The sequence below is a fragment of the Micropterus salmoides genome, unplaced genomic scaffold, assembly GCF_014851395.1.
Source record: "Micropterus salmoides isolate LMB-PRFRI ecotype aquatic unplaced genomic scaffold, ASM1485139v1 Ms_hic_scaffold_23, whole genome shotgun sequence".
NCBI classification, from domain to species: domain Eukaryota; kingdom Metazoa; phylum Chordata; class Actinopteri; order Centrarchiformes; family Centrarchidae; genus Micropterus; species Micropterus salmoides.
The window spans coordinates 20,126,508-20,140,714 of record NW_024041484.1 but is presented as its reverse complement, the minus strand read 5'-3'; the positions used below and the strand labels follow the sequence as shown (position 1 = coordinate 20,140,714).

At 40.1% G+C, this 14,207-nt stretch overlaps 1 protein-coding gene across 8 annotated transcripts in view; it reads right to left on the bottom strand.

Annotated features, from left to right (window-relative positions):
* syt1a (synaptotagmin Ia) overlaps window positions 1-14,207 on the bottom strand; it is a 193,138-nt gene that overhangs the window by 11,319 nt on the left and 167,612 nt on the right. For all 8 annotated transcript variants that reach the window (XM_038738997.1, XM_038739004.1, XM_038738996.1 and 5 more), the window contains 3 exons: window positions 11,845-12,012; window positions 8,653-8,820; window positions 5,387-5,504 (listed from right to left, as the gene is read on the bottom strand). In XM_038738997.1, coding sequence (XP_038594925.1) covers window positions 5,387-5,504; window positions 8,653-8,820; window positions 11,845-12,012 — 454 coding nt within the window. The remainder of the gene's footprint in view (window positions 1-5,386; window positions 5,505-8,652; window positions 8,821-11,844; window positions 12,013-14,207) is intronic.

The window sequence follows — 14,207 nt, the reverse complement described above, 5'->3', positions numbered from 1 at the left end:
GCGTCCTAGTAGTATATGTGTGATAAGGGGGAATCTATGATTGTTGAGATTGTTTTTTGTTCAAACGTAACCCTGTTTGGCTACTTAGCTTACATCATGCTTTTAAATTTAATGTTACAAGGGAAAAGGCTTAGTTTGAGGATCAACCAATGTTAGTCATTATCCGTAGTGGCTATCGCTAATAATGTTGGCTAGGGCTGAAGTGTAAATTTCCACAATTCTCAAAAAGATCAGGACAGAGCTACTAACGTTAGCCTAAACTGACAGCACCCACCACCTGCACACAATGGAGATCCGTAGTGGGATTAATAAAGTTGTTTAAATTGAATTGAATTGACCTAATAAAGTAATGAAGTTAGTTATATGCTAACTCAAGGCCTTGGAAGTAACGCTAGGTTACTACTGTAGTTAGTAAGCTCGTTAGCTAGGCATGCTAACGATTGCATTAAATTTACATTACATTTATTCATTTAGCTGACGCTTTTATCCTAGTGATAAAAAAATATACAATTGCTATATATGTCAGAGGTTGCATGCCTCTGGAGCAACAATGAGTTAAGTGTCTTGCTCAGGAACACAATGGTGGATGGGTCTCTCACACCAAATGCATGTGTCTTATCCACTGCCCCATCACAACCCTAGGGGAGGGCTTGCTGGAATAGATAAACATACAGATTAATTATTTATACTTTTGCTTTTGTGTTTTTAGAATGGCAAAAAAAAGACACCACTCTCCAAACTAAGGCCTACCATGCTTCATTATATTTGCTAAATTATATTTGGAAAATCACTTTTACGGTCAATTGTAATAATATCTATCATTGCCTAAAGCTGTATACGTTGAAATACCATTACAGCAGTGACTGCTACAACATGTTCAGTACATGTCATGTATCTGCCTGAATTAACATAATGCAACAGGTGAATGGGATTATGCAAGATAACCCTTTCTCTTTTGAAAAAAGAAAACACCTGTGGCGCCACATCACTGCTATCCAGACAGTCCTTATCTTTCTGGCCAGCAGATGAGAGTTTGGCATTATTGAGTTTTGGGAGGCTCGCTGTACCTCATATCCGGCCCATTTTAGTGTCTTATCCAAGGCGGGTGTAATCTCTCTCATTTCATGGATGAATGCCAGCGCTCCTGATGCAAAAGCGCTTCCTCACATATGTGTACAGCAAAGAGGTTCGCCTTCGCTATCCTGAGGTTTACTCATCTGAGTCCTGGATGTTGGCCATAGTTTTATGAGGCGTCACACAATCAGTGATCCATACATCTCCCCCAGGAGGCTAGACGTAGGTTTCTGGTTAAGTGATGAGATCTGAGCCAAATCAGCTGCAGAGTTAAGTACAGCTACTAAAGCTAAAGCCTATTTTTAAAAGCGGTTACTTACAGTTTGTACTTCAACCTGTGACTGATTGCCAGCTGTGACTCATCTGGATTATCTTGGTGAGGGTAGTGCCTCTCACAGTTGAAGCTTCAATAATATATTATGTGCACAGAAATACAAAACCAAACAAAGAATTTGTTTCTCCCTCAAATATTTTCATGTTCACTGAGTGTGGCCGCTATGGGCGCTGGCAAAGTTGTGCCAAATGAACACCAATTGAAGCAGGGTTATATATAGGCTGGCTGTCATCTTAGCTCTCCTCCCATCATTTTGGATTTTCCATGGTGGGTGCACCCAGGGGTGACTGTCAGTTTAGTTTTACACACTCAACTCAGCAGTGAATGACACACATACCACACAAACACAAGCGTTTATAGTAAAATTCTTCTCTGAGGTGCAGACCCACAAAATCTGAAGGAAATCTTTGATGATATTGTGTTGTAGTCTCCTTTCTACAATGATAATCTTAATTATCTAATAGCTTATGAATCTTCCTGTAACTCATCTGCTTATTATCAACATCTTATTTATGATTTGTAGATATTAAAGCACAATTGTGAAAGGAAAGGACATTGACAAAATACATTTTGCATTCCTAATCACCTTCAAATTGCTTTCTTCTCTCAGGGCCTGTTCATCATCTTAAAGATCCCTCGGGCCTGTTGCTTCACTGACAGGGAAAAAACCTCTCTATCCGACCAGCCAGGGGAACAAAACAAATAAACCCTCCAGCCGAGAGACTTGATGGTGAGCAGGAGCGCCAGGTCGGGGCAGTGCGGCTTCATTACCGGCGACATGGTGCCTGTGTGCTTTGATAACCTCCCTCACTGTGGGCCATTACCTGGTTATGTGCCGCCTCACAGCCCTCTGGGAAGTCTTCAGAGGTACAAAGAGGATGGGACAAAACACTTTTGCTGCCACTAGCTCTATAAACCCGCATCTACTCTTTCTCGAGTCGCTTCCAGACACTTAGCCTTTGTCACCGACACACTTTTGAGATTGACTCACCTTTGATGGTGCACCATGCCAGGGATACACTATAGTCGCTTGAAAGACTGTAAAATGCGCAGTTTAATACAGACAATAACAGACATTTTTACTGCCCCTTAGCACAAAATTACACAATAAATCTGTGGGAGGTTGAAAGAGTAGATGATGACTCTGCCTGCTGCTGCAATTACTAGCTTTTATAACTCACTTTCTAGTCTTTAGTCTGTTTCGCAAAACTGTAAAATGCACCGCCCACTGGAGTTTCAAGATTCTTTGCAATCTGATTGCCTACAACTCAACATAATGGAAGTGTATTGTAACTATACATTCCTCTGGAGTCAGTTAAAGCAGGGAGAGGAGTAACTTGTCTGCAATGAGACTGTGATTATTTTGAGACGACAGCTAAAAGAGCATGGTGCTCAGTGCATCACTGCACTTAAGAATCCTGAGGAGCACCAAAAGTCAACTGTACTTTTTAAAACAACTATTTCAAAAGTCTGTTTTTGTAAGAGACACTGCATGGAGGTAGATTTGGAGGGATGTTGCATGAGGAGCCAATCAAAAGAATTATTTCTGATTATACATTGGTTAATGATAATTCCCACATCTTTCTCTGTGAGCCATAATTAGGCATGGTAAACAGGATGACAATAGAGGAGAAGGCTGATCCCAGGCCATCAATTACTTGTCCTCCTCCTTAAGCTCTGGCTGAACCGCCCTGTGGATGGAGGCTAATTATTGTTATTACAGACCTGCCCATTATTTCATCCATCTGCTACACTTTTAAGTCCACTCAAAGCAGAAAAGCAGTCGCAACTAACGAAAATCAAAACTCAAACTGCAATTTAGAGTTTATTCTGGTTGTGTGTAATTAGAAACATGCATGGTGCTATCACTGTATGCTAATAATTCACCCTGAAACCCAGAGCCCAGTACACCCAGATAAAACATGCTCCAATTAAACATGACATACGGTATGTGGTGTCAAACTGTCTGGCTTCCCTACCATTTCCCTTCTCTGAAAGAGAGAAACCTGGCCGTTAAAGTGAACAGATTCACACCCTTTTCATACTGGCTAGTCGACGTGGCTCACAACTCAAAATGTTGACAATCCCACGATGCAAATGGGCACAGGTGAGAGCTAATGGCAGCAGCAGAAAATGGCAGCGGGGGAGGGTTTTTTTTTCTGCCAAATGGCTGCTTGCGCTGGTCTGATAGATGAAAGGGAGCTCTGAGCTTTTAATGTGTGCCGTGTTACTGTACTGCAGGATGTTTAGGCTTATATGGAGAGACTGGGCTGTCAGGCAGAAAGCAAGTGGACCCAGGTGTATGGTAATTGCAGGAGAAAGAATCAAGGTGGGAGGGAAGTGCACACCGGGGAATTTAAAATGAAACCACTGAAGAAAGTCAAAGGAGAGGCAGCAGGGAGGGAGAGTGGGCAGCTTATTGTGTGATTTTGTATTCGTGTTTCTGAGTGTGTCTGATATGATCAACAATTAGATACTGGCTAGTCAATGCTGTCAAGCTCCTGAATGATGTTGTGTTTTTATCACGAAAGTCAAATAAATTTGTTTATAGAGCACATTTAAAAACAACAAATGTTGACCGAAGTGCCTTATAGAAAGATATGAATTACAATCAAATAAAAACACAGACATAATTGTGTAACTGTTCAATGTTAAACCTCAACCTCATTGTTCTGATGCTGGATTTTAGTGGTGAATCTTAGTTAAGACTATAGACTGTCTGATAAGAAAGTTACAAAATCAATCATGTAGTCATTAAAATTCAGAAAAATCCAACCCCAAAACCGCAAAGAAATTCAATTTAATGTAATATAAGATAAAGAGAAGAGAAAACAAAAAGCTCATACAGGAACAACATTCTGTGTAAAAACAAAATCTAACTTTCAGCAGTCTTGGTTTCCAAAATCCAGTCCAACACGAACCAGTATGTATTCCTTCATCATTTAGGGATGTCCCCGACTAAGGATTTACATACGGTAGCTCCGCTTTAATGTTTAGAAGCTGCAGAGCTGCAGTCTCCTTTCATTCAACTTACACTATTTCGCTGTGAAGCGAAAGACTGACAGTCGAATCAGGCTCCGCCCATCAAAGCATTGAATCTTCGACTATTCGGGGTCAGCCCTACTGGCATTATAATTAAAAGTCTGTTTGTATTTAAAGCTGTAATGTGCACACAGCTGGCTCTGCTATGCACCTTTGCCCACACTGCTGACTTGCCCCCACAGAAAATACACAGATTTAAAAAATATTATTTCTTTATTTGTGCTTCACAGTATTTTTATGAGGGAAACCAAGAATTAGCCTCCAACAGTGAAAACAAGGTGGATTCAGGATCGTCCTGTGACTGAGATTTAAAATGCTTTTTTGTCCGCTAATGAAAGGTCAGCCTCTCTTTGATTGATGGAAACAGATAGACTGACCCTGTGTTGTTTGTGTATGCTCCAGTCATGAACCTGGGGGTGTTGACTGTACAAGGATTTCCACTCTCCTGCGCTAAAAAGTGGCACATTCTGTTACCATGACATCGGACCTGCTATTCAGACTTGACTGTATTGTGATAAATGTCATCTATTGATCCTCATGCTGCCCGGGTTCATTGTTAGAGCAACACCACAGCAGGGATATGTTTTCATCTTTCTTCTTCATTCTTTGGTCAACATATTGTCTTCATTAGCTAATGTTTCATTCATTAGTGGTCTTCTTTTAAACAAGATTAGGTCTAGAAGTACAATTTCTTTAGGATCTGAACATCTGTTCAAAACATCAAAGATTTCTTTGGGGGACAAAAGTCAGCATGACAAATGTACTTGTGACCGGTGATGTGTTTGGGTGGTTAAAAACAACAAAGAAAAAACTAGCAGTGTTGTGGAGGCAATGTGTGTGTTGCAGTGCATGTATAATTAGAGACAAAGGGCCTGTCAGAGGGAAAGTCAGTGGGCGCACACACACACACACACACACCATTACAATTCTCCTCACCTGACAAGCCTCCCACATCCATTTTTTTCAGGTTTTTGGCCTCGAGGACGACCACGGTCAGCTTGCCAGCAGTGGGAACGTATCGCAGAGAGAAGCAGATATCACCCAGCTTCTCTTGCTGTTGGAAAGTTAAAGATGTTGCAGAGGTGAGAAGAGTTTTAACAGCAACCACTAAATCCAAATTTACTGCATCACATGCTCACAGCAGATGCTCACTGAGAGGCTAGATGAGGGGAAAAAATAGCTCATAAATTCCCCTCCAAAGCACATTAGAAATTGTTCAGTCACCCAAATCTAAAGCTCTGTTTGGCTTTTTAACATGCTAGACGTGTTGACATTTAAAGGATTGTACCAGTGTGTCTATATGAAAAGTGAATGAATGGTTAAAGTACAGTACACTGATGCTGGGTTATAGAGTTGTTTGTAGTAATTGCAGTGTCCAGTTTGAATCAGGGTGCAGGTACGCATAACATTTACATTAGTGATCAGTGTAGAATTTTAAAAGTAAAATTCTTCAGTATAGGAGTAAGCGATATTTGGATGTTGTGATTTAGCGTCAATTAGTGTTGTAACCATGGTTCTAACAAGCAGTTTTATGAGTGTTCATTTAAATTATAGTGACTGCCCAGAACATGTGCAGAGTACAATTAAGAAATGAATGGAGACATTTATTTAGAAGACAAATATGTATATACAAATATTACCTAATATAATGTATATTCAAGTCAGTCTGCTGATCTGTCTGCGTGACAAGCTGTTAACAAGGTTAGTCATCATGCGAGCCAGCTGTCTGCTGTCTTATTGTATAAATGAAAAAATGATTTCAAAATACTTAAGTACAGAAAAGAAAAAACAAATCAACCACACTGCTCTGTTACTTTAACTGCCATTTTTCTAAAGTGAGAAACTCAGCTGTAGCAGGTTTATAATGTAAAGTTTATTTAAGGACAATCTCCAGAATTTTGTTGAATTGGTAGGGAAACTTTAAATAAATGACAACAAATGACAGGAACAATAGAAGATTTACATTACGTGATACAAAAACATACATTGCACACAACTTTTCAAATGTTCTCTGTAGTTACAATCTTGTTTAGTTTGAGCATTGAAGAAATTTAGAAAATGGGATTCAATATATGTTTAAGTTACATAAATCAAACCTATAACAAGTGTCAATAAAGACACCGTGTCAAATGCAATGCTTCATATACATTTCAAACTGCACCGCTGAGTCATAGCTTCAGGGTCATATCCAATCAATGTCCATCAACTCCTTGCGTGTTTTTAATCTTATACTATACATTTGGTCTCTTGTTTTGGTTTGAATGCTTTCTAATATTGGCTCCCACTTGTATTTGTCACTAATCACTTTCTTGGAAACGTAGTGACTGCAATCACTTCACTGGTTCACACAAATCACAACACAGCCTCATTATCATACACTGAACAGAGAGTGATTCATATTCTTGCCATATCCCTTATCAACACAAGGAGCAGACGCAGTCGATAACTCTCGTTCAGTTCACATCTGCTGTGCGTGTGGCCATTTTGAACGAAGATTATAAATCAGAGGAAAACCAGACCTGAATATCGACCTTTGTTTTATTTCAGTAGTCTTTCATCAAGTTCCAATCAGGGCTTATTAACTCGTGCAGAAACTCGTGCAGGTGTGCTGGAAATAGTTGCAGTGTGTTTTGTACTGTTTTGTACACCCATTTTACTTATCATCCACTATCCTGACAGTTGCACTATAAAACCAATGACTAAATAGTCTTACATTGATGATGAAGGCCTGTTTATAATCAACACAAATACAGGTTACGCTGGAGGCCAGCGAGAGAAGGAGCGATGGTTAATTATGCCTGTCAAGCGCAGTGGCCAGGTTCTTTAATATTTTCTATGAACTGTAAAAGGCCAACAGCTGCCTTTTCAACTTAAAGGGCATCTTCAGAACTTGCTACTTTATATTTGACCTTAAAAGTAAAGAGGAGTGTTACCTGTGTGTAGGTAGAGTATTAAATTTTATTCATTCTGCCTTTTCACTGAGCTCACTGGTGAAGGATTTATACCTGAAAGAGCGGCTCTTTCTTTGTGCATTTGGACTGATAAGCTGAGTCCTAACAGAGCTTTCTTTGTTTTATACTATGTATTTAAACCCAGTGGCTCTCAACATTTTTGGCTTGTTATCTCTTCTAACAAATCAAGGTAAACAAATCTTCTTCTTTCCTATATCCCATTAATCATCTCGCAACCATTTAAATTTATCCTTGTGACATATAAACAAGTATATTTCCCAAAATGTCAAACTTTTCTTTTAACCTCCAACCGTACTGTAGAGTTTTGCTTGAAATCAATAGGTACATTTACTGAGCGGCCAAGACAAATGAGTCCTTTTCACTTTGGCAGGTGTACTGTAATTGGCAGCTACTGAGGCAGTCACTTGCATACACGAGTTCTGCAAACCTCTTGGCATTGCACATCATCAAAAACAAACGTTATTAACAAATGGATCAATGTATTGTCATTTCTAGGCACCCAAAATAACTGTTTAGTGCCACATCATGATTACAGCGTTCAATTAAGAAATTTAATAATAAAAAGCTTCACTACTTTTCAAAGGTTTTTGGAAGGTGCAGAGTAGCTATTTCCATGGTCTGCCTCTGCAACTGCTCTCCATTGAGCTTGAACACAGCAGAGTGTCGCTCCAGTGTCTCAAACCTTGCGTAAAATTGTCAGGTGCAGCTGTGTGACCAAACGCTAAGGAATTATAGTAATGCCCTTCAACTCAAACAACATCACCAGCCATTCGACACTGTTATAATTAACCTTTAAATCAAACCACCGTAATGCTAAAAATGAGGTTCCCCTGGCAACATGTGCTATATGCCATGACATTTACCATGAAAATTGAATATCCTGAACTGTTGCCTGGAAAGTCACACTTCTATTAATTGAAGGGGAAGTGTGGACATCTGATTAAGTGACATTTGCAGGAGAGATGGATTACTTCAGCCACGGCACCACATTTGTGGTTCGAGCACAAATGGCTTGCTGAACACAGCAAAATAATCATGGCGATATCACTTACGCAAGCACTGATAATACTACTCTCATTATTGAAACAGCTGCTACCAGATGTACAAATCTGAGCCTTGACACAGAGACAGGTGTCACAAAATGATTTCAAACCCACTCGTTTCCCATTTTTAGTGAGTGGTTGAACTTCTGGCATGTGTGTCTGCTCACACTGGTTTAATAAGTCTTACCTCCTCCTTCTCAGCGCTCTGCAGATCCCGCCACTCCTCTGTTACATGGCTGAAGTCCACCTTGTTCATGGGCACCTTGATATCGCCGATGGCATCGTGTTTGGAGAAGCGGTCAAAATCGTACACCGTCATTACCAGTGTCTTTCCACCGAGCTCTACGTAGGGGACCTGAGAAGGATGACAACGGTAACACATATACTGTTATTAAATGGGTATTCGCATATATTTCTTCAGTCAGTCAGTTTTATTGACAGGACTCAAACACAACTGTCTGACTCTAGCCCAAACAGCTGAGAGAAGTGATATTATAGAGGTCGATGTGTTACTAACAGGAACACATTGTTGCTATCAAACTGCAGCTTGTCCAAAGGTAGAGATATTGTGCATATTATAACTGAATAGGGGGGTAACGAGATCTTATGAGGTTAATTTGTGAGAATTCTCATCAGGTAAAAAGCTGCATCGCGAGACTCACGCAAATGACATTTTTCACAGGCTGTCAAGCCACACGTTAATTATCTCACGCAATGAAATACAAATGTATAACTGATAAGATAGACTCACGGAGCGAATCAACTCCGCCCAGCTGATTGACACAGGCATACGCTGTGATAGTAATCAGCTGAACCCACCCGGGCTGTGAGTCCAGACCTTTTTATATACAGTCAGTGGTCCAGACAGCTGTGACGAGTGGTAACGTAGCGGGTAGAGTTTTGCAACATAATCATCTAAAAACTGAAGCGCAGCCTGCTCTGTTTGGGACTGGAGGTTAACGTGTGGATTTGTGGTGAGATTTCTGCCTGATCAAAAGTGTTACATTTACTTTCAGTTTCACATGCAACATGCAGTCCCAAACTGCGTCAGTCAAACGGTCTGAAGGGGATAACGTTACTACCAGCGGACCAAAAACATAATGCACAGCAGAGTAAAGGGCAGGTAGACTTCTCATTAAATGATTATGTTAGTCTGGTAATATTCTGCCTTTTCTCTGGACATGTTGAGAACACAGATAGCCTATGTGGGAGAGATTCTGAATGTGCAGAAAGTTTTGACCACGAGCAGAAAATCTGCTGAAGCACAGGAGCTATTAAAGTCCAGGAAAATTAAATAATTTATCATTATGGTGAAAAGGTGCCCCAGCAACATTTAAAGAGGTTACTTCCCCAAACAAAGACACAAAGAGGGGGGAAGACTACATCAAGACTCAGCATGGATAATAAATAAGTTGGTTTACAGGAGAAACAGATTTGAGATCAGTACAGTTTGAGTGAGAGCTGCACTGACTTGTATTCTTATAGTTAGGCTATAGATTTTGAATCGTCACCTGCCCCCTGAATTTTGTGTTTCTCTTTATATAAATAAATTAAAAAAATCTCCATAAACTGGAGCAGAAAAATTCATCACAATGCTGGAAATAAAGTGTTTAATGCTAATAATTCAGCATTAAAGATTTCTTAAAAATAGTGTTAAAATCTTGTCTCGTCCCGATCTCGTGAACCCAATCTCTAATCTCATCTTGTCTCGTGGGTTAATTGTCTCGTCACACCCCTATAACTGAATGAGCTAAATTTGGAATGAAATAATTTTTATTCTATTTATCTATCCACTGAGTCTATGAGCTTTCAGTTAGCAGGCTAGGCTAATATTTCCAGTTGTAAGCAAGCAGTAGCATTCTATAAGGGTCTGTATTGTGGAGAAGCTGTCACTGTGTTGCATGGAGGACTCAGGGAAAATCTTATTCAAATCATTATTTTGTCTCTATGAGCCTCTGCAACAGTTTATTTACAACTCAGCAAAACAATCAACACAAATTAAACTGAGTTACCAGTTTAATAGGTGCACCTTTGGAATGTGATGCAATCCAGCCCTGCAATAACTCCTGTCTCATTATGAGAGAGCTGTTGATTCAACCATGTGGTGATTGCTAAAGCCATATTTGCGGTATTGTTGTGTAGAATTGTATTATATTAAAAGGAGCCTGTTCCGCAGTGGAACGGAACAGGCTCACAGAGCTACAACACGTCAACAACGTAGGGCAGCTAAACGCTCCGCTGCTGAAACACTTCAGTGTGAGTTGACGCCAGATAAAACCGCGGCATAGCCGCTGCCTGTGTCAGTCGGCTGGCGCCATGATCCCACGTTTTCCTCTAATTTTGTTTGTTTTTGTAAAATGTACACGTCCTGTGTCCGCTCTGATTGGTGAGTAGGACCGTTACAGGAGGCACATGGTGCTAGTGACTGGCGAGCAGATCTGTCACACAAGGATGACAACGGCATGAATTTGCAACTGCATGTTTAAAACGGGCAAGATGCGCTGTATAATTCACCTACATTTTCGTTCAGCCCTAGTGTATCAACTCAATATAAAGTTTCAGTTTCATACATTTTAATATTGTTAGCACTGGACTTCCAAAGGAAAAACGTGCGATGTCTGTAAAGTTAATCACATGCCAAGCAGAGTCAGATGTGTGTGTTTTTGGAGTGGGTGATTCTGTTTCCAAATAAATCACTACTCTTCCAGCCCCTGCCCTGACAGACGGTGTTATCAGGCCTCCAACCTGGGAGTACAGCAGTACTTGATTGATCCTTGATTGCCTTTAATTTTGGCGAATAAACTTGTTAAATGGAAATTACGTGTTACAAGACAAAAAAGAAGAGTAAGGGAACGATAAGACCTTGCTTGACATTATCTCACAAATTCATCTTTTTCTTGTTGGTACTTATAATCGCATGTCCCTTTCTTTTTCTTCACAGATTTATAGACACACACACACACACAGTATTGAAATGAATATCACATCACATTATGCTTAACTTACACCAAACACCTGCACTCTTCACTGTCAGGGGAATAACAAAACTTTCCCCACTGCTGAGCCACAGCCATGCATCCATTATGGTGAAGGCTAGGCCAGGATGTAGTGGTGCATCTGCCTGTGTTAATCCCAATCACATTGAGCCTCAGAGTGTGTATGTGAGTGTAACTGTGTGTGTGAGAGAGACTCTGTCAGGAGCTTGTTAATGTGCCAGCTGGTTGCTGTCTCCACACCTTCCCAGCATTCACGGCTGCATGCAAATCAGATTGTCAGTGGAACTAAAAGATCTCCAGCTACACAAAAAAGTGCTTGAAATGAGCAAATGTTTTTGAGCGTTCAGTGGAACCAATTGAAAATAAACTCCTGTGAGGTGTACCTTGAAGGTGAACTGCTCATTGAAGACAGGGTTGAGGGTCTTCCTGTGGACCTTGGTCTCAAACTTCTTCTTCTTGTCAGGCAGCAGGTAGACCTTTACGTATGGATCAGATGTGCCTCCCATGTCCATAGCAGGCAGCTCTGCCGCCTGGATGATCCCCACTATGAGCTAAAGGGGAAGACAAAGGTTAAGAAACAGAGAGAAGGCATGTCAGACTGTCCACTAACCCAAATCATCCCAATATACCTTAACCTTCATCCCACCAACATCCTTACAGATAAACCATACATTGATTAAAGGAATGTCTAAAATGTTTCTTAGTAATTGCTCTTAGACTTTGGGGAACACTGGATTTTTTAGACACGTCTTATCTTTTGATATCATTAGCAATCATTTCTTCGTAATGGAGGCTTGAAGATGATTCAGTGTCATTTATTCTGGGATATGGCTGCAATACTAGAAGGTTATGTCGACAGAGCCTGGCAGTGGCTGAAGAGTTCGTAAAGGTCAGGATGTGTCAGAGTAGGAATGAGAGGACTGTTTCTCTTCACATGAGGCCGATAATTGATAACCACAATGGGGGGCCTGGGAGGCTGATTGACCTGCCAGTCAGAGCTTCTACTGAATGACCTCTCAGGAGGCCCAGCTAGTCAGTCAATCAACTTCCTATCAGGCAGCCATCAAGCAGTAATCTGGAGGCTGACCAGGGCACCCAGCCATGGAGCTCTACAGCTGTCAGGAGCTACATCAGGTTTACTGTGTGGTGCTACCAGCGACACAGTGGTCAATAATAAAAGTAGGTAAAATGACCATAAGACAAATAACCAAAATTAGGGGAAATAAATTTGCAGAACCAGAGCTGCTTTGACAACTAAAATTTTACTTTTAATTGGATCTAGGCAGCCTAGTCATCCAAGGCTGCTAGGTTAGACAGTTAGCCTAGTTAGCAAGATAGTAAACTACCCGGGAGCTTCAGGGATTGTGCCTGGTCTCAATGAATGGACAAAATACTGTGATTAAGGTTTCCATTTAAGTCACAGTTCCATCTGCTTCTTTATTGGCCTATCTATTTGCTTCCACACGTTAATGTTTAATTTGACTAATGAGATTATTTCTGCCTCCAGAGCAGCTCTTTCCCTGACAAATGTTTACCTAACTAAACCTTAATTAGATTAATGTACTTTAAGTGGGTTTGCTAGCATTTACAATGCTATGTACTATGAATTTATGCTGCGATGATTTATGTTAGTTTAGGTGGGTTTACCCTGTACTCTCTGGCACATGTTAATTTAACCATTTACTATCTCACAAAGTATCTCAGCACTACTATATTATATGTACAGATCTGCATTAGATGGTGGTGAGATTCCAGTATGGAAAGGTCTTTATGAAATGATGGGAGTATTGATAACACAGAATCCACATTCTGTAAATGTACCACAGATACACACGTGTATACTGTACGCACACAAAATCACACATGACAATAGTGAACACACAAGAACATTTAATAATTGTTCCCAAGGTTACGCACAACATTTTCTTGACATTACCTTGAAAATCTGTCATGATTTTAACAGACCGCTTTGACATAAATATAACTTTTATAATTGCACATCTGCGTGTAGCTTATCAAGATCGCTCACGGCAAAAGGTAAATAAAAGGCGTACGATTATTCTAGCTGTCATTTACCTGAACCTAAATGTAACCATGTTTTGCACTGTAGTGCCGTGAAGTGACACTTGAATTTAGAGTGTAGCAATTCATCCTTGCATGCTGTCCTTCTGATTTCCACCCATCCATCAGCACAGTCTGTGGCAGACACAGCATGTCACACCATCTTTACTGGAAGAGGTGCTGGTGATTTAGAAGAGAAATACGAGCAAGAAGTAGATGGAAATGTTGATATGGAGTTTGCTGATCAGCTAATTGGATCTTTCCTCATGATGTATGATACTACGGCTGACTCAAATTTCAATTAGTGCCCAAATGTGTATCTACTGAGCTTTTCCATAATTCTCTTTTTTGTCCTGATTTTCTCAAAATTGGTATTGGTAAGTGAAAGAAGTGACTTTTTGGATAACTCCCTTCAGTTACAATAACTGAGTAACTTGGTGTTACGTAGTAATTGTCCAGCTGCTACCATTTCAATTAAATTAGTAATTTTTTTTTTAAATTAACCATTTGTACCCATCCCACATGCTCTGAGCACAAACTGATATCTTCAGACTACGTGTTTTGTGCTTAACAGTCCAAAACCCATAGGTATGCAGTTTACAATGAATTAAAACAGATACAATCAATATGTTAAATACTGGAAAAATGGACTAATATTTTAGCACTAATTAGATTTTTTTAACAC